This window comes from Bidens hawaiensis, unplaced genomic scaffold, assembly GCF_021521415.1.
Source record: "Bidens hawaiensis isolate Kalapana, Puna unplaced genomic scaffold, B.hawaiensis_p1.1 tig00006913_1, whole genome shotgun sequence".
Classification (NCBI taxonomy): domain Eukaryota; kingdom Viridiplantae; phylum Streptophyta; class Magnoliopsida; order Asterales; family Asteraceae; genus Bidens; species Bidens hawaiensis.
Window position 1 is genome coordinate 570,311 of NW_027491474.1, and position 21,237 is coordinate 591,547.

Consider the following 21,237-nt stretch of genomic DNA (forward strand, 5'->3'; position numbering starts at 1 on the left):
CAAATGGTACACATAAAATTAAAAACTTATGTATCAAATAGTAAAGACAAGACACAATTTATACAAGAATTATTAAACCATACATGACCTTAATTCTATTATTAAACCATGCAATTATGCAAAAATATTCAAAAAGTTGATTTTGTAAAGTCCCACAGATTAAACGTCCACATGCCAAAAGTTGCTTTATAACTACTTTAAAATAGCGTGCCACAATATTTTCTTTTAATAATGTTGGAACCTATTCCCACGAGAGGGGTAAGGTGCCTAACAAGATGTAGAGAATGGTGATCAAATGTTGTATTTGTAAGTATTAGTGGATGTGTGATGTTGTTTTACATGATTCTTTCCTCCCTTTTATACAGAGGGGAGGTATTACATGTAACTAGTGGTTAGTTTTCCTCCAAATCCACATGAGGCATTTTCCCTCCAAATCCATAACAGACATTTTCCTTCCAAATCCATTTCCCTCCAAATAAGCTTCCTAGAACATTTGGGTTATTGGGCCTCTAACTGTTGGGCTTGTTGTTGTTACTTGGCTGGAGCCTGTTCATGAGGTCCATCTCATGGGTAGGCTCTTCAAGTCCCCCAGTCTATTACCCTTGTTATTTATGATACGGGTAATACACTTAATAACTATTGTCGCTCGTGTCTTTCTTCATTTTCTTCTTTTTGGGCTTTTGGTACCTGGCCAGTTGTGTATTCCTTTTCTCCCTTAAGCTTTGGGCCTTCTTTCTTGCTTAATGGATTTTAGCCTACCTCCAGAGTCCAATTCCGAGGTAGGCTCTTCAAGTCCCACAGTCTATTGTGCTCGTTATTTATGACGAGTACAATGGACTCACAACAAGTCTCTATTCTTCCTCCATCGTGACCTCTTGTGTGATCTTCCTTATTCTCTGATTGACCTTTATATGGCCGGGGGGTGTCTTTGATACCAAAAGGAATATCCATGGAACTATTATATGTTGATTCTTGTCCCACGAGCTTTCCCCTGGTCCATTGTTCTCTTTAACTTAGGCCCCATCCATTCTAGCAACATGTGCTATTCTAATCCTTTCTTTCGGGTTAATATCACCACTTGTTTAGATTGATCGGACAGGCCCTTAATCCTTCTGGAACCTTTGATTTCATTTAGTTATTTTGGGGGGTCTTTTGGTTACTCTCTTTTGGGCTTTCTTTCTAGGGTAGCTTCATCAGGTCTCCCCATCTGTGGTAATGGTGATGAACCAACTCGGACTTTTCATTGACTTAAATTATCCAATCCCCCTTTTATCTTTTCAGCCCATCGTCAGGCCCATACCTAAACTGGTGACAGTTCTAAAAAAGCTTCTCACGCTCCCCCAAAGATGTGATGACACCTTTCGACTCGCCAGCCTTTCTCATAACTGCTTGTTCCCTTTTCTTACTTTCAAAGTTGCATTTCCTATCTCCTTCATATCTGGTTGGTAGGATGTTTGGTTAGAGTAACTAGAACTCCCCAAGTATTTTGGTTTCTTCTGGGCTTTCCTGACTTGGACCTCATAATGGGACGGAGACCTATTTTCACAACAGGCTTTGCAAGTCCCCCTAGTCCTTATTCTGATATAGATAAGAGACTAATCTAGTCCTAGCTCATCTATTACATACGGGATAGGTTCATCCCTTTTAAACCCACTCCTTGGACCAGTTTTGGGCGAGATCCTCTTTTGATATTTTGGTTGAGGTAGGTGATACTTAGTTCACATGATCTTGATCCAATTCTCTTGATAATTTAAATCTACCTCAATGGAAACACGAGTTCCTTCTTCTATTTTGACTTTTCAAATTTGGTCCTAGTATAGTCGAGATGGAGAAGTCATGGACGAGACAAAGATTATGCATATCTAAAATCACCCCCATACAATGGGCCCGATCTTGGAGTTACCTCTTCAAGTACCCCAGTCCCTTATGCTAATTATTTATGATTGGGATAAGGGACTTTTAAGCCTAAGTTTCTTTATCATAACCAAGACAATGTTAAGCTTTCTTTCTTGAGTTACTATGTTGCTTGCACGTAATCTCTTCTTGTTGAATAACCTTACCAAAGTTGTTAGTAACCGATTAACATGCTCTATTAATGATCATGCTATTCTTGCTTTACTAGTATTGGACATAGAAACTAAGGCTTAGACAATTTCCAATGTGATAATAAATGATGAAAATGTATCAAACCACTAGCATTAATCATTGTGATTTTAATTCTTTCTATATGTTTCTTCTAAAAGTTCTTGTCGGTTAAGATGAATGAATCACGTTAAAGATGTGAGTGAATATTGCATTTCGACTCCACGGTAAATTTGAGCACATTTTAGGTTATACCTCCTGCTTGGGGGAGGGGATGTAAGTTCCAAACCTTTTAGAAGGAGCTATTTTCCTCTGGGGAAATTATAATTACCGGGCCTCGTGCATAAGGCTATTTTCCTCGAGGGAAATTACAAGTATTGAGCCTCATAGATGGGACTATTTTGTATATGAATCCAAGCCCCTCAGCCGGGCCTTTCTTTCACACTCATAAAGGAGAATTTATGCCATTTTTCCATTATGAGGAATTATATGTATTATGCCTCTTAAAGAGAGATTTATCCCTTTTTGGGGAAATTATAAGTATTATGCCTCTTAAAGAGGGCTTTATCCCACATGAGGGAATTATAAGTATTATGCCTCTTAAAGATGGCTTTATCCCACATAGGGGAATTAAAAGTTTTATGCCTCTTAAAGAGGGCTTTATCCCAATGGGGGAATTATAAGTTTATGCCTCTTAAAGAGGGCTTTATCCCACATGGAGGAATTATAATTAATGATTGACCAATTATATTTGTTAGTCATAAATATAAAATCATATTTTTAATACACGTTAGGAGTCTTACACATGAAGGATGATGAAAGGACTGATGGAAGGGGATAATGGGAGGGGCCCACTCCCTTATGATAAAAGTTAATATTGATATGGAGGTTTCTTCCCTTTGCAAAATTCTTGGGATGTTAAGTGCTATTACAGGAGGCCTTTTTCCTTTCATAGAGACTTTGTCACTCTTTAGAATGGGACTCTTCTTCTTTAAAAGGACAACTCTTAAAACATGAGGTGTTGAAGACTTTCATTCTTTTTGGAAGGGACTTTCCAATACCTCTTTCATTGGAAAGGGACTATTTTTCTTGGAAGTCTCTTTAAGATGGCGATTTCTTTATGAGATACGTCTTTATGCATAAAAGCTGATGAATGGGGTCCCCCTTGCCTTAGTAAAGAATTTTTGATGACGAAAACCCACGACACAATGGTGCAATGTCAAATTAGTCCCCCAGCTCCATGTTGGTGTAGGGAGCGGGTTTCTTTTGCATGGGATTGACCTTTCACGTGTGTCATCCTCTAGACAGAGATTTCTCTTCTTTCTAGAAAACTCTTGTAGTACGGGATGTTATGATGTAGCAAGGATATTTGACGAAAAGAAGTACCTTTGAACATTTCATCCCTTGGAGGGGGATTCTTCTCCTTCAGATAAAAATCTTGTAATACAAAAAGTTGTTATAGAAGCCTCTCCTTCCTCACGGAAGGTCTCTCATTCCTCACGGAAGGAACTTTTCAAATACTTCCTTCATTGGAAAGGGACTATTCTTCTTGAAAAGGAAAATCTGGTAGAGGTTGTTTTCCTTTGAAGATGACTTTTGCCCAAATGATATTTTTTTCTTCGTGGAAGGAAGTTTTTACACCTCATCCCTTGGAAAGGGAATCTCCTTCATTGAAAAAGATTCTTGTAATATGGAAAGGGGCTTTAGTATGGATTATCTAGCAGGAGTGTTTATAATGAAGGGATTATTTTGGAAGGGGCATCATTATGAATGGATTGTCTTGAAAGGAGGCTTCCTTCTTGGAAGGGGCTCCATTATGACTTGCTTTTCTTGGAAGGGGCTTTGAAGGAATGTTTAGTAAGACCTTGTTTTGAAGGAACTATTTTGTAAGAGGCTTTGTTCTAAAGGTATTTTTCTGTAAGGAGCTTCGTTCTAGGGAGATTTTTTTTAGTGAATGACTTCGTTCTAAATGAATTATTTTTTAAGGGGGTATGCTCCAGAGAGATGGTTTAGTAGGCGGGGCGTTCAGGGGGGATTTTTTAGTAAGGGGCTTCCTTCTGAAGGACTTGTTTAGCAGGGGGCTTTATTTTGAAGGAATGGTTAAGTAGGGAACTTCATTCTGAAACAATTGTTTATCGAGAGACTTCACTATCCAAGAATTCGTCAATAAGGGACTCGTTGTTGACTTGACCAAGAAGGGACTCCTTGAGAGATGTGTTACCTTAAATACTTTCTTTATAACATATAGTACAAAAGCAACATTTAAATAATGTAGAACACATGCATATATGATCACTTCACTTTTTTTTTAAATAATGGTGCATGTGGGCATGTATAGTCACATCTCCTTTTATAAAAGCAAACTTTATATCACCTTTTATATTACCATGTCTCCCTTTTTAGTAGCAAATGAATATTAAATCCATACTTTTACCAAGATTCTTTTCAAACAATTTTTTTATACATAGAATAGATTGTGGCCTTAGAATAAGAGTAGGGTAATGTAGGATTTGACTATTCTCTCTTATTCCATTTCATTTACTTTTTAGTTTTATATTTATTTTATTTTCAATAGAAACTCATACTTTGATGCGTTTTCTGGAACTTCAAACCTCAATGGTGATGTAAAACAATTCTTGTAACCTATACGGTGTGCTAAAGTAACGCAAACATGATGAAGAGAACAAACCGATTATTTTCATTAAGAATGAAGGTGCTGTCGAGATCTCCGGAGTCAACCAAATATTTCGGCAAGATTTTGTTGTTCCGCTGGACGGGATCCTACTAGAAGACTTGTTGTCTTGAACTAAATGAGTTTGAACGTGTGCGAAAGGGGACTCCAAACTGAGTTGAAGTGGTGCACCTGGGTAGAATGGGCTCAAAACCGAGCCTCTTCGCTTCCCTAAACTTATGTTGATCTAAATCAACTGTAGACACTTGAAGTTTTTTTTCCCACTCTTGCTCTTCGATGCTTGCTCTTAAAGCGTCTCTGTGAGTTCATATGAACTCTGTAGTTATCTCGGGCCTTTCGGCTGTAATGTCTACAACCTCCATATCGTATTCAAACAAAAATGGTCCACCGGTGTTTTTTATATCTTCCCGATATGTATGCGCACTTGTGGGTGCTATAGACTTAGTGACGGTGCTGGTTCCGATGGAACCAGGGGTGGCGGTTGCGGTGGTCTGTTGCCGAAGTGGTTGAAATTAGTACCAGAATACGAGCATGTGCCTTGTTGGCTGAAAGCAGTCGTCGTGTCCGGCTTTTCAAGACCCGCCAGAGGATATTTCAAGATCCTTGATTTCACGGAATATTCCAAAGAGTCGGAAAAACGATTCCGGCGTCGGAAATTACGTCGGAGATCCTGAACAAAGTTGGTGCTTGTTTACCGAAACAGTGGACGGACGAACCAAAACCTTTTTCAGGTGAGACAACGGTGGTGTTGGTGGATTTGATCGACCTTTTAGAGGTTTAATGAGACCCGTGATCAAGAGGTCCCACGGATGGCGCCAATGTTGGAACCTATTCCCACGAGGGGGTAAGGTGCCTAACAAGATATAGAGAATGGTGATCAAATGTTGTATTTGTAAGTATCAGTGGATGTGTGATGTTCCTTTACATGATTCCTTCCTCCCTTTTATATAAAGGGGAGGTATTACATGATATAACTAGTGGTTAGTTTCCCTCTAAATCCCCAGGAGGCATTTTCCCTCCAAATCCATAGGAGACATTTTCCCTCCAAATCCATTTCTCTCCAAGTAAGCTTCTAGAACATTTGGGTTATTGGGCCTCTGGCTGTTAGGCTTGTTATTGTTATTGGGCTGGAGACTGCTCAAGAGGTCCATCTCATGAGTAGGCTCTTCAAAGAATAACAACATAAAACTAAATCAACTTCAATAAAAAATTTTTTTGGCCTAATGTTACTTATTGTCAAACTAACACCACGTTGTACGTCTCTGACTATGACACAAATAGAAGATTATGTATGTTGCTAGTTTATTTAACACTTGAAAATCTAGTTAGAAACATTATAGCAACCTTTGAGATGGAACCGTCGCTAGATCTTAGTGGCAAGATCGTGATGGTAACTGGCGCATCTTCTGGGCTCGGCTGGGAATTTTGTATCAACTTAGCCAAATCTGGTTGCAGGATCATTGCCTCCGCCCGTCGAACCAACCGTCTCAAGGTTCTATGCGACAAAATTAATAATTTGTATATACATGAGAACGAAAAAGAAGGTAGCAACCAACACATAGTGGCGGTGCCGTTGGAGCTGGATGTTAGTGCCGATGGTCCGGTCATTGAAGTGTCAGTGAGAAAGGCATGGGATGCTTTTGGCCGTATTGATGTTTTGATCAATAATGCCGGTATTAGAGGTATTTTTAGTCATCATCTATATAATCTATCTATACTCTCTAATAAAAACATATAATATTTTGCCACTTGTCACTGTCACATTAATCCTCGCAATTTAAAACCAGTTAAATCTCTAAAATCCTTTATTGTCATTTATTTGTTAATTAATAACTATTAAATACTAATTTAAAGCATTCAAATAACTAAATAAATTAATATCTTGATTGTTTTAAACACTATTTTACACTGATTGTTTCTTAACATGCATGATAATTTATTGTTTATTTTTTTGGTGTTTTGCTTAATAATTTTAAATATTATTTTTTTCATCAATTATCCGTGTAGCACACGAGTCTTAAGCTAGTATTAGTATTATATAAAGGGCACGCGCTTAGTTGTTAAAAAGAATATAAATGTATATAAGCAACAAAAGCTCATTTCACTAGATTATATAACAAACTTAGACTTTTAACACTTTTTAATGTTTTTAATTGTTGTATGAAGTCACGAAAAATATCTTATAATCATTATTCTTATAATCTTATTACCTCTTACTAGTATTTGTCATAAACTTTTATTACAGTCTTTATTGCTGGAAATAATTGGATCGAGCAACCAAAATTACACGCTTGTATACTAATCACAAGTCGAATTAATTGAGAACAAAAAACACAAATAAAACTTGTGCATAAGACCATTATTTATACTAACCAATACTTGCTTACTCTCCAACTCTTGCTCCTAGTAGAGAGAATTCTCAAAATAGGTCATAGTAGGAGAGAGAAACTCAAAGTATGCTAATTTTTGAAAAATTTCCAACAATAATCAATCGAAAACTCCTGGCGGCCGACGGTTTTCGCCCACCACTAATAGTCTGACACGTGTAAAGAGCTGACACAATTTGTTAGTTTTGTATTCAAATCTATCGTTTATTTTAGTTTTGGTATGAAAAACGTCTCCCGCGAAAACCATCTCCCTCGTGATGTTTGGTCTTGTTTTCATCTCCCCTGTGAGTTTTCAAAAAACGTAAAATTTCATGTTTTTTTTAATTCATCTGACCAGACAAATTTCACGTGAATTTCGTCTTTTGACATAAAACCCACAACATGATTTCATCTTCATCTTCGTCATCTATGTTTAGCCATACCATAATTGATCTCCATGCCCTAGAAGTTGAACCATGTTTGATCCTTTAATCAGTTAAAGAAACCCGCTCGTTTAAATTAACATAAACGCTGAGAATACATAAATAATGAAATTATCTTTTAAGGATTTTAATGAAGAAACTTGTAATTTAGTAAATAATCATATACATTTAATAAGTTAAAGTTTACTGAAATTTTTAATTTTTTAATTAAGCTAGCTCTTCATCCAATAATATCATTCATTAAGCATTAATATTGATTAACTAATATAATATATTCAAAACCTTAATTTTTGAAATAATTATTCAAAATCAATGTGAAAATTAGTTACTTATAAAAGCTTATTATTAATAACTAATTCAATATATTTATGTAAAACAAATTAATATATTTATGTTATTAAATTCTTTAAATTAGCAAATAGTTATTAAAGAAAAAATAAAATATAAAATTATTAATAAGAAAGAAATGTATTTAATTTGAGGGAGAGGAGGAAAACTTTTGTAAGAAGCACTCTAATGTGATGACATGTGGCATTCAAAAACTTTTTTATTATATAGTATAGATATAGATTTTACTTGTTTCACAAATAGTGTGTTTCTCAGTGAATGAACAAACCATCACTCATAATAATTCACAAACATTGTAACCAAAAAGAGTGAATTAAACAACTTATAAACATTTAAACAATTTAGTGGTTCTAACTTGAATCAGATATGCAGACACATACGCCTGCCTGTATGTCCACCGAGTTTATGATGTTATGTTGTGTATCTAGGTCCTGTACAAAACCCACTGGATTGGTCAGAAAAAGATTGGGATAAAATCTTTAGGACAAATGTAAAAGGATCATGGTTGGTCTCAAAGTATGTTTGCCTTCAAATGCGTGCTTTCAATCATGCTGGATCTGTAATCAACATCTCTTCAATTGCTGGCCTTCAACGTACACATGGTCCAGGAAGTCTTGCGTATGCTACTTCAAAATCAGCCCTTGATACTATGACTAAAGTTTGTCCTCCAAACTTTACAATCACGATAGATGCTTACGAAGCTTTACATATTTAAATTGTTATTATTATTATTATCATCACGTATGATATGGGCATGCGATAATAATATTAGGTTTTAACTTTAATCAATGACTTGCAGGTAATGGCAATGGAACTTGGAAAACATAAAATAAGAGTAAACTCTATATGTCCTAGCCTTTTTAAATCAGAGATTACGGAGGAACTTATGCAAAAGAAGTGGTTAAAAAATGTGGCTTCAAAAGCAGCACCGCTAAGAGAGTTTGGCACTACCGACCCAGCCTTGACGTCATTGGTTAGGTACTTAATCCATGACTCATCATATTACGTGACAGGTAATATTTTTGTCGTTGATACAGGATTAACCCTGTCGGGTGTCCCAATCTATTCGTTCCTTTAAACTCAACTTCTTGTGTCACTATGTTATGCTATGATGATAATGATACATGTGTTGAATAAGATCTTTTAGAGACGTATAACTCAAATTAAATAAATATGGCATTTATTCTAGTTTTGTTTTCTTTTGACGAATAATATTATAGATAAAGAATCCAATACATTAACTCCTTATCGTACATTACGTACGCGAACACATAGAACGTTGGTTTCAGAACACCAAATCACAAATACAATCATCTGCCCCGTCGCTCTCCCTCAAGCCATCTCCACCACCACCAATCCACCACTTGCTGGCATCAACACACCTCCTTCACCATCATCGAATTCAACAACGAGGGTCCGACAACTCGTCGAAAAAACACGAACGGCGCGACCATCGTCTACCGAGCACCATCCTCTTCCGCCACGACCAGATCGTTGTTCACAGGTTAGTTGATCAAACTGACCAATTGAAATTGATGAATCTAATTGATCAGTTAACCTTGAAATTGATCCAATTAATCATCAATTTGAAGCTTCAGTCGATCAATTTTGAGTGTTGAGTGATGGGTTTTAACCTTGAATGTATCATGATTTAAGCCTAAATATTTTAGGTTACAAGCCTAAACGTTTTAGGTTAACCTTGAATGTATCAGGATTTAAACCTAAACTTCTTACACTTTGTTTTGAACTTCTTACTTTTTTCTTCTGAACTTTTTTTGTTCTAAACTTTTTAGACTTTTGTTTTGAACTTAGTTTTTTTTTTCTAAACTTTTTTTGTTTTAAATTTCTTAGATTTTTGTACTGAAATTCTTAGCTTTTTGTTTAAACATAATATTTTGAGCTTTAATTAGAGCTCAATTGAGTGTATTAATCTGCAATTACATAATCGATTGATGATTCTAAAGTTTTTTACACATCAATTCGATTGATTAAATCATTAATTTTTTTATTAATTTGAAGATTCTTGATGTTCAACAACGTTCTATTTTGATTTTGAATTTTTACTTTTGAGATTTCATACATTAAGCTCTAGTTAGGGTTTAGAAATTGGATGAGATAGAGCGATGAGTTCAGAATTTGGATTAGAATCGATTTGTAATCGATGAATTTGATCACGAACTAGTTTTGGGTTAACGAAACTGTCAACGCGTGTTTTGTAATCTAATGCTCTGGAAGGTCGTCTACGTAATGTACGATAAGCTATTATTATACAATAACACACCCCTAATATTATATACACTGAATCTTGTAACATTCATGCTATAAGGAAAAATAGTTATGTACATTAACGATACAAATATATCCTATATAACATTTAATTTATGTGGCTAAATCTTATAAAGATAGTGCATTTACGTAAACTTTCAAATTTAACGGGGGAGCGGGTAATCATGGGTATTAGAGCGGACATTTGATTTTAATGAGAACCCACTCGAGCCAAAATAACTTAAAAGTTAAAAACCTTACTATATTTACACCCGAAAGTACTCTTGTTTATTTCATCATTCAAAAGTGCATCTAGTCAAAACTCATTTGACTTAATATTTACATAACGTTAACAAAACCCGTGTTTGATCCTTCAATCTTGATACTAAGTTTGTTAAAAGTATAATAAAAACTTTAAAAATTTTAACACAGCTGTATATATCTAGATTTATTAATCATGTGCCTCAAAGGTCATAATTTGATTTCAAAATTTTCATTAATTATTACAGAAGTTTAAAAGAATGAGTGGGGAAAAGCTCATGTTGGCTGGTGATTTTATCAGAAAACATCTGGGCTGATCTAATGGCTACTGAGTCGAAAGCCGCAATGGCCTTGAGTAAAGCCTTGTTTTGTGGTTCCAAATTGTAAGGTTTGATAATATGATTACTTGACATAATCAGATGTTAATGTTTGGATGAAAACAAATTATATGATGCTGGTTTTAATAATTGGAATAGAGATGCATGTTGTAGTTTGACTTATGAGGTCAACCAGACTTCTTTTGAATTTTGCATCAGTTAATTAATTAGAGTGCTAAATCTCTGCTTAATTACATGCGTTTTGTAAAATATTATATATAAAAAAACAAATTAGAGAAAATATCATAACTTAAACCAACCAGTAATTTTTATTTAGTTAAAATTAGGAATTTATATACAGTTCAAAATATATCATGACTATAAAATTGAATTAGCTAGTTAAGTTTTTAGTTCCACCTTAAGTTATAAGTTGATCAAATATGCAAAACATAATGAACATGTGAAAACATGTTGAATATTAATTTATTTTACTAAATATGCAAGTTAACTGCAACTTAAAACGATAAAACTAAGGCATCCAAAACATGCATATTGAAGTATTGAACAACAAGACTAAAACAACAGGCAACAAGAAAGAATTTGATTTGCTAACCGTTTTAGGCTAATTAACGAGATGTTTCCTTAAGGCCCGATTGAACATTTTCCTAAGCTACGCGCTACCGAACATCTACAACTGAAGAAGGGGTCGGTGCGCACTACCAATGTCACCACCGCGAACCACTACACCACTTATTGTGGGGTACCATCTCGTTGTTGTCACCACCGTTGTCTTCACACCATTGCTGACACCACCTCATCGCCTTTGCACTGTTGTCGTCGCCACCACCAGTATTGTCGTCGACAGCACCGCTATTACCCTTAGCTAATAGCCGCCATAAAATAGCAGTGAACTAGGTTTGAAAGGTTTTTTTCCCTTAAAAGATTCATTTCAACTAGAACCAAAGATACCTTCTTACAACCTGTTTTGACCTAAACTTACTTACTGAAGTTTTATTTTTTGCCGGAACCAAGCTTAACTTATAATTCCATAACTCGTTCTCACAAGACTTCTTCGAGGCCCGCTTGTGCTTAACCCTAGAAGAACCCCACCGAGCCAAACATGTTTCCACTGCCGGGACAGCTTTGCACATCGTTGTCACTTCACCAACACCACAACCCAGTCGTGAAGCCATAACCAGGACCCTTTAACCCAATCTCAACAAGCCCACTATACTCAGTTTTCAAACCAATATGTGCCCACTAACCTTGAGCAGGCGTTACATATCATCATGTTGGACTGGATCTTCAGTGGAATCTCGACACCGGTGCAACCAATCACATGACCAACAGGATAGGCACTCTCTCTTCTTATTTCAATAATCACATTCCGAACAATATTGTCGTTGGCAATGGTTTCAAATCCCTATTCTTGGGACCGGCTATACAAAACTCAATACTACCTTCAAGCCTTTACACATCAATAATGTCCTTTATGCACCTAATCTCATTATAAACCTCTTATATATTCGTCACCTTACTATTGATAATATGATTTTTATTGAATTTGACCCATTTGGTTTTCTAGGGAAGGACTACCTAACACGAATTCCTCTGCTCGGCAACAATAGTACTAGCGACCTCTATCCGCTCTCCCACTACAAGAAAAAGGCCTTTTAGCCGCGACATTTGTCGCCGCTAATACTGTCAATTGTCGCCGCTAAAAGTTTTAGCGGCGACATGTCACCGCTAATGTGTCGCCAGCAATGCCTCGCCGCTAGTACCTCCATATCGCCGCTAATGCTTTAGTTGTCGCCGCTAAAAATTTAAGTGTCGCCGCTAAAGGTAACTGCTCCGTAGTGCAGTTTTTGTTTTTTTTTTCCCTTGTAACTTCCTGCATATTTTTTGGATTTTGAGACAAAAAAGCAATAATTTATAAAACACACCATTTGTCTTAAACATACATAAAAAACTACACAACCTGTCCAAAACCAATATTCATGGTTATCTTGTCTAACATATATAAAACATAAAACCGCTAGTCATCCACGTCCAAATACAATTTCTAGTTAACATCTTACCATAAAACCCAATTAGTTCATGTCATCATCCCCATCGCCACTACTATCTTCGTCCGCCGAGCGTGACGACTTTCTCGAACTCATAAACTCCTCAAAACAATTTATGAAGGCCGGGTCTTGAAACATTAGCTTGATTTGATCCTACAAAATCAATGAAGTATACATATAGTAAGTTAAAAAGAAAAATACTTCGCACGAAATACAAACTTAAAAATCAAGAAAAGCATATCTGTTTTCATACCTGTGTCATAGGCGGAGTTGGTGCAGGCCCGTCTTTTTCATGACCTGAACACGTTGATGCAAATCCTAAAGGCGGTATTACAACTTCTATCGATAGGAGGCATGATGCAGTATCGCGTTACAACACCAGAACTAATCCAAAAAATAAATTCGTCAGCACTCAAATACAACAAAATAGCATACTTTTCTTCATTTAGGTTCGCCACACACCGAAACTAAACCTAAAAAATCATTTCATCAAAGTAAACATACTTAAAAAAAACATATTTAAACTAAAACCAAAAATTAGTTCAATTATTAAACGAGCGTACTTCTACTCCCGGGCTAATACTCAATTATTAAACAAGCTAACACACATGCATACAAATTAGTTCATACGTAGCACAAATCTAAGTACAACTCGGTTCATATTAAACATATCAGCCCAAATCACCTAAGCACAAATCTAATAAAAAGCATTTTTATTAAACAAGCTAACACACAAATAAGTTCATATTAAGCCCAAATCACCACTAAATCGAGCAAATTCATACAGATCAGTTCATATAACCCAAAATCAGTGCATAATTGAAGAGTAATCAAACCAAATTAGCAAAATCAAACGAACCCGAACACAAATCCGTTTATATAAGCACAAATCTACCTGCAACTAACCAAAATTTAACAAAAGGTGGTGGATGACGGCAGTGGATGAAATGGCAGCGGTGGTGGTGCTCTGGTTGGGTGACAGCGGCTGTAGTGGTGGTGGATGACGACGGAAATGAGGAGCAGCGGTGGTGGCGCTCCGGCAATTGGATGACGACGGCAAGTTAGGAGGTACAGCGGTGGTGGCGGATGACGACGGCAAGGAGGGTAAGCGGTGGTGGCGCTCCTTGCGAGGCTGAGTTGGAGGGTGAGTTGCAGGTGGCGGTGAGGGTGAGTTGTGAGGCTGAGTAGTGAGGTCACGGTGGTGGATGACCTGGTGTTGTGTTGGAGGAGGGAAATATCCCGGGTTTTCACTTATGAAACCCTAACCATTGGATTAATATGTAAAGAACGGCTGCGATATATTGTTGAAGGGGAAAACACGGATTGAGCATTAGCGGCGACATTTTTAGAAGTCGCCGCTAATGCTCGGTTTTCTTGTAGTGTCCCTTTCGACCGACACCAAGTTCACAAGTCCAACAAACAACCTTTGCTGCATTATCATAGGATATCTGGCACAAAATACTAGGGCATCCCAAGTTTTTCTTTACTACAATTTTTGAATAAGCAAGTTATTTCTGTTCCCGTCATTTTTTTTGGCACCATATTCATCAACTTGTCATTTATCTCACCAATATCTTACCTAGAAATTTTCTATTAGAAAAACTTAACAAAACCATGCCCCCCACCTCCCTTCTATACTGCAAACACCCAATCTATACTCGTCTTCACTCTTCACACATTCGATTGTCTTTTGCTACCCACTTCTCCCTTCTTTATCTATCAATGAACAACAAAACCGGTCCTCTCCTTGTGTCTTTCTCAGCTACCCCGCTAACTGGAGGGGGGGGGGGGGGTACAAATGTTATGAACTATCTACTCGGGAAATAATAGTATCCGATCATGTTATTTCTGACGAGATCATATTTTCTTTTGCCATCCTACATAACCCTCCTCCATCCTACGATTTCTACACTCTAACACCTCGCCCGGCACATCCTCTTTGTTTTAGACATATCCTCATCCACCACATAAAACAGTTTCTTCGCCCCCTCTCCCCACAACACCAATAGTCCAAGCCCACCTCAATCACCTTCCCAACCTGTTTCCAAAACATCAGCCCATCTCGTTCCCTCCTCATACAACATGTTCCAAACTTCACTCCCACAAAAACTATTTGGGCCCTCCTCCATCAACCCAGCAAATGATCACTGAACTATTTGTTCCAAAACATCAGTCCTTAGCCAACCCAATTTAGGTCCATGCCATGACAGATTAGGTCAATGCAGTTATCGAAAATGAGACATGGGAGTTGTACGTACCTCATCAATCGAACATGAATGTAATTCAGCGTGTGGAGTTCTAAACATAAAATTAAATCGGATGCCACTCTTGATTGTGAGGAGAAGTTTGGACCGCTTGTAAAACCGACAACCATTCGTATCGTCTTAAAACATTTCTTTGTTTCACCGTTGGCATAACCATCAATTGGACGTTAAGAATGTGTTATTACATGAGAACCTATCTGAAATGGTCTTTATGCATCAGCCTACGGGTTTCCCACATCCTCACTACCCAGTCACATCACTTGTGTCGTTTAAAGAAATTTTTATACGGTTTAAAATAGCCCCAATATTTTATAAATACATTAAAATAGTGTGCCACAATATTTTCTTTTAGTAGTAACAAAATGAAAACTAAATCAATTTGATGTTATGGTCAAATTAACACCACGTTCTCTTTATGTTGCTAGTTTATATAACACTTGAAAATCTAGTTATAAACTGTAGCCACCTTTGAAATGGAACCGTGTCGAGACCTTAGTGGCAAGATCGTGATGGTCACTGGCGCCTCTTCTGGGCTCGGCTGGGAATTTTGTATGGACTTAGCCAAATCCGGTTGCAAGATCATTGCCTCCGCCCGCCGAACGGACCGCCTAAAGGTTCTATGCAATGAATTAACAACTTGGATATGTGGAAGAACAAATATGAAGACGGAAACAACCGTGTAGTGGCAGTATCGGTGGAGCTTGATGTTAGTGCTGATGGTCCGGCTATTGAAGCATCGGTGAGAAAGGCGTGGGATGCTTTTGGTCGTATTGATGTTTTGATCAATAATGCTGGTATTACGGGTATTTTTAATGATTATCTATATGATATAATTAAAAGGATGTATATTTAGCTGTTAAGAAAAATATATAAATCTATATGAGTTGCAAAAGTGTAAAAATGACATAGAAGCTGATTTCACTAGATTATATAACAAACACTCGACTTTTAATGGTTTTATAATGTTTTTAATTGTCGTACGAAGTCACAAAAAATATAGTATTATCATTATTACTACTTACTAGTATTTGTCATAATCTTTTGTTACGGTTGTTATAGATTGTATTTAATTTAATATGTTGCTAATCTATGGAAAACAACACGATTCTTTTTTATTTTAGCACCAAAAGATTTTTATAAAATCATGATGGTTAGAAAATTCTAACCAAACAAGTATAGCTCTATATTATAAAGAAGAGGGTTCTTTAATCATTTTACCCAAGAAAAATTAATTTATGTTTCCGGCTAATTGTCCACATAAAAGAAAAGTTCTAAACGGAAGTAAATTATGTTTGTTTGTCTTGATAATAGTTTTGTTTCGAGTCTTCCAAATCACCACCAAAACGTGTAAATAAACTTCCCGCCACTTTTTTAGTTTTAGATATTTTTTTGAATCTAGCCAGGTCGCCGTATAACCATATTGGTCGGCCTCATCACCATGGGGCCATCTATATTTAGTCATACTATAATCGATCTTCAAGTCCCGGTAGCAATGTTTCTATCTCATTAGTGCAAGACAGACACATCATGCATGTTAAATCAATACCTTTATTGCAAAGATTCACGCAAGTCGGCAGCTTGTCGAGTAAAAGTCTCCTTGTGAAAATGTTGATATAACATTTTAGAAAATCTCACATCAGTTGTGGACATGAGAGATCCTTGTTCAAAAAAATGTTTTGCTTCTTAAGTCACCAATGCATCTTGGGCGTAGCTGGCTATGGAGTAGATGAAAACTCCACAGTTACATTTCTGGGTTGCGCAATCCATCTGAGGCAAAACGAACAATATTGGTAGGACAAAAGCCATCTGTTACGTTTTGATTATAAATAAATATTTTTTGCTAGGTGAATAAATTATTATATTTTAGTTGTTTCACAAATAGTGCGTTCCTCGGTGACTGAGTACACCATAGTTCATAATAATTCACAAACATTGTAATCACACAGAGTGAACTAAACAACATATAAACATTTAAACAATTTAGTATTTTTAACTTGAATCTGATATACACACATATGTCTGTTTGTATTTCTACCTAACTAGTTTATGATGTTGTGTTGTGTATCTAGGTCCTGTACAAAGTCTACTGGATTGGTCAGAGGAAGATTGGGATAAAACCTTTAGGACAAATGTAAAAGGATCATGGTTGGTCACTTGGTCTCAAAGTATGTTGGCCTTCAAATGCGTGCTTTCAGTCATGCTGGATCTATAATCAACATCTCTTCAATTACTGGGCTTCAACGTGCATATAGTCCAGGAGCTGTTGCGTATGCTTCTTTAAAATCAGCCCTTGATACTATGACAAAAGTTCGTACTCTTAACTTTACAATCACAATGGATGCTTACAAAGCTATATGTATAGTTTAAATTATTTTTATTGATGTTCTTACTATTATTATGCATGATATGAGAACGCGATAATAACATTAGGTTTTTGACTTTAAACAATGACTTGTTGCAGGTAATGGCAATGGAACTTGGAAAACACAAAATAAGGGTAAACTCTATATGTCCCGGTTTTTTTAAATCTGAGCGCACGGAGGAACTAATGCAAATGAAGTGGGTAAAAATGTGATTTCAAAAGTAGCACCGTTAAGAAAGCTTGGCACTACCAACCCACCCTTGACGTCGTTGGTTTGCTACTTAATCCATGACTCATCATATTACGTGACGGGTAATATTTTTATTGTAGAGGCAGGAGTAAGCTTATTGGGCGTACCTATCTATCCGTCACTTTAAACTCTAACTTGTTGTGTGGCTATGTTACGTGATAATGATAATGGCATGTATGTATTAAACTAGTGTTTTACCCGGCGTGTTGCGCCGATGCTTGTTGGATATGTCTACACCCGTCATGTTGTGACGTTGCACTAATGTGAGTTCAATTGGTATGAGTTAAATTCATTAGCATAGTGCCACTAAATAAAAAAGAATAATATGCCAATGAAGAAAACAGTAGCGATGCTCATATAACTTATAATATAAAAAAATTAACATGTTAAAAAGGTCGTAATGGTAACGACACTGATTTTCCCACATACGCTGCATGGAGAATTTGGTCTGTAAAACCCGTGTATTGCGGTGGCGAGTTAGTGCGAATTCAATCGGTATTGGCTACATTCGTTACGATACTGTATAAGCAACATCGGTAAAACCCAAATGTTAAAACCTAAAAAATAAATCATCAAATTAACGTAAAAAGATTAGCATACAAAAAAAATTATTTAAAAGGATGTTTATTCAGTCAGTAAAACCCGAGCGAGCGTTGTCGTTTCGGGCCTTGCGGCTGTGAGTTGACGTGAATTTGGTCATAAAAAAGATTAGCATATGTATAAAAGAAATATTTGAAACGATGTTTATATGTAAAAGACGTAACATATATAAAACGCGTATGATTTTATAAAGGTGGAGAGAGAAAACAATTTACGTTCCTTACATTCTGATTTACGTTTGTTGCATTTACTGGTGTTGTTACAAGAATTAGCTAGTTTACATACGTAAAATATGAAGTTATTAAAATAATTCACTAGTTTACATATGTAAAATATGTGAAAGATGTAACGATGTAAAACACGTCTGTATGTTAAGCATGTAAAATATGTAAACATATGGAATGCGTGTTTTTTGCTTAATGTAAAATATGTAGAGGATGTAATAGTTGTAACATATGTAAAACGTGTGATTATATAAAGGTGGAGAGAGAAAACGATTTACATTTCTTAGATTACGATTTACGTTTCTTACTTTTTGTTACATTTATTTAAAGAATTCACTAGTTTACATATGTAAAATATTTAAAAGATGTAACGCACGTCTGAATGTAAACATGTAAAATATGTAAACATATTTACGTTTATTACATGTGCCTTACATTCCGATTTACGTTTATTACATTTACTGGTGATTTATGTTAGTTTGTTATATTTCTTAAGAATTCCTTACGATAAGATGAACTTCATCAATTAATATAACAATCATATAAAAAGGCCATTTCCCCTAGTTCCAAACGGGTTGAGTTACTCCGACGGCGTATAATCATACTAAATGAGGATGAGGATGAAATACCAACAACCATAACTTAAAAATAAACACATAGTCATATTCACACATATAAACTAATTAAGCAATTGCATATCTATGCAAATAGTGGAATTGTAGTGAAAGTTATAAATCTATTTAACTTGTGATCGTATAACGCCACCAAAAATGTAAAACAGTAAAAAGGGAGGGGGGTTGTGATTACTCACCTTAACTAGTGGAATAAGTGATGAGACGGTGGTAAAAAGTTAAGATAAAAGCGGTTGAGCTCCTCGGGATACGTCGACAAAAGTTCCTAATTGTTAACGAGAATATTAATTATGAACGGATAATAAAAGTGACGGTTTATGATTTTATAAATTAAACGGTATAGAGTTTAAATAAAAGTTAAATCGTATACTTATTAATATTTCCGAGATAAATATTTATTTATTTTTATATTTACATTTGTGAGAGAAAGTGTGCATGTAGAGTTGTACCTTGGGCTTCTTATGTGTGTACAGCGCTGACGTCATATTACCTATCTGGTTATTGACAATTGCCCCTTTTACGTTGGTACGTGTCATTTTGTTGTTTTATGCTAAAGAGAATCAGAAATCCACCTTCTCTCTCTTTCTTTATTTGATATTGATATATCTTCTTCTACCACTGCCATTGTCTTCTTTGTCCCTGTAATCCATCGGTGTAGCATTGTGTCATAACACGGAGAGGGTGATTCTAGAGAGAGGAAGTGTTTGCCTGTTGTGTGAATCCAACGCCTGCTTCTTCTTCTTCAGTCCTCATTATCGGAAGAAGCTATGGCAGAGGTTATCGGGCTTACCACTGCTCGTCAAGTATGGTGTGCTCTAGAAAATGCATACCAGCATGATTCAATTGAACGCAGACATGCTCTGCGTGACTCCCTTCACCAGATGCAAAAAGGATCATCTTCGGTCTCGGAATATGCTCGTAAGTTTAAATCTGTTTGTGATCAATTGACTGCTATTGGCCATGCAGTTGATGAAATGGAAAAATTCCACTGGTTCTTATGTGGTTTAGGGTCCTCTTTTGAAAATTTTTCAATTACTCAACAGGCCATCCAACATACACTATTTCGTGATCTCGTTTCCAAAGCCGAAAGTCACGAACCTTTTATGCAGTCGATTCATGGATCTCCTGCACCACAGGCAGCCTTCACTGCCCACGGTAAGCGCGAATATCGCAGTCCCCGTGGTCGTAATCGTGGTGGCTTCAACTCTTCGTGTCGTGGTCATGGTCGTGCCCGCCGGCCACCTCGCTGTCAACTTTGTCATGTCGAGGGTCATCCTGCGAACGCATGTCCTCATTTTTCAACTGTTGAAAAACATTCACCTTCTCTTGATGCAAACCTCGCCCAGGCCTTTCATGCGAAGTGCCATGTTACCAATAACACCCCAGATTGGTGTGCTGATTCGGGAGCAACCGCGCATATGACACCGTCTACAGATGGTCTTGACTCGTCATCTGCTCATTCCGGTGACGATTATATTACTTTCGATAGTGGTAACACATTACCAGTCTCTCATATTGGTACCTCACTAATAAATAATCGTATTGCTCTGAAGGATGTTCTTGTAGTTCCCAATTTAACTAAGAATCTCCTTTCAATCAGTAAACTCACCTCCGATTTGCCGGTTGACATTTTGTTTTCTAACACATTTTTTCACGTTCAGGATCGACACACTAAAGAGGTTCTTGCACGGGGTACATGTCGAAAAGGTCTTTACATTCTTCAAAATGGTCAACAAGTCTTCTTTGCTGCCGCGTCATCTCATCGTCTTCGAGCCTCGTTCGAAAGATGGCATAGTCGCCTTGGTCATGTTTCGTTTGATGTCGTTTCTTTATTAAATAAACTTGGTTATTTACATGTAACTTCATTGTTACCCAAACCGGGTGTTTGTTCCCCGTGCCAATTATCTAAGAGTCATCGTTTACCTTATGTTAAAAATCATAAACGTGCTTCTAATGTTTTGGATTTAATTCATTGTGATTTGTGGGGACCGGCTCCCGCTCAATCAACTGATGGCTTTTTATATTATGTCATGTTTATTGATGATTTCTCTCGCTTCACGTGGTT

General features: G+C 36.6%; 1 protein-coding gene, 1 long non-coding RNA gene and 1 pseudogene across 4 annotated transcripts in view; 2 read left to right on the forward strand and 1 right to left on the reverse strand.

The window, feature by feature from the left end:
• Window positions 1–12,386, reverse strand: part of LOC143633908 (uncharacterized) — a 254,244-nt gene extending 241,858 nt beyond the window's left edge. Inside the window, exon 1 of the long non-coding RNA XR_013153754.1 lies at window positions 12,371–12,386. This is a non-coding gene — a long non-coding RNA (uncharacterized LOC143633908). The remainder of the gene's footprint in view (window positions 1–12,370) is intronic.
• LOC143633904 (uncharacterized) lies at window positions 117–9,125 on the forward strand. 3 transcript variants are annotated; one of them, XM_077102117.1, is made up of 4 exons: window positions 117–135; window positions 6,115–6,456; window positions 8,360–8,589; window positions 8,731–9,125. In XM_077102117.1, the coding sequence occupies exons 1-4, from the start codon at window positions 117–119 to the stop codon at window positions 9,007–9,009; spliced, it is 870 nt and encodes a 289-aa protein (XP_076958232.1). In that variant the 3' UTR covers window positions 9,010–9,125. The 3 variants fall into 3 exon arrangements, with proteins under 3 accessions (XP_076958232.1, XP_076958234.1, XP_076958233.1); XM_077102119.1 differs by lacking the exon at window positions 117–135 and having other exon boundaries at window positions 6,070–6,292; window positions 6,323–6,456; XM_077102118.1 differs by lacking the exon at window positions 117–135 and having other exon boundaries at window positions 6,070–6,456.
• Window positions 12,387–15,431: 3,045 nt separating the features above from the next.
• Window positions 15,432–17,843, forward strand: LOC143633905 (uncharacterized; annotated as a pseudogene).
• Window positions 17,844–21,237: the final 3,394 nt, after the last annotated feature.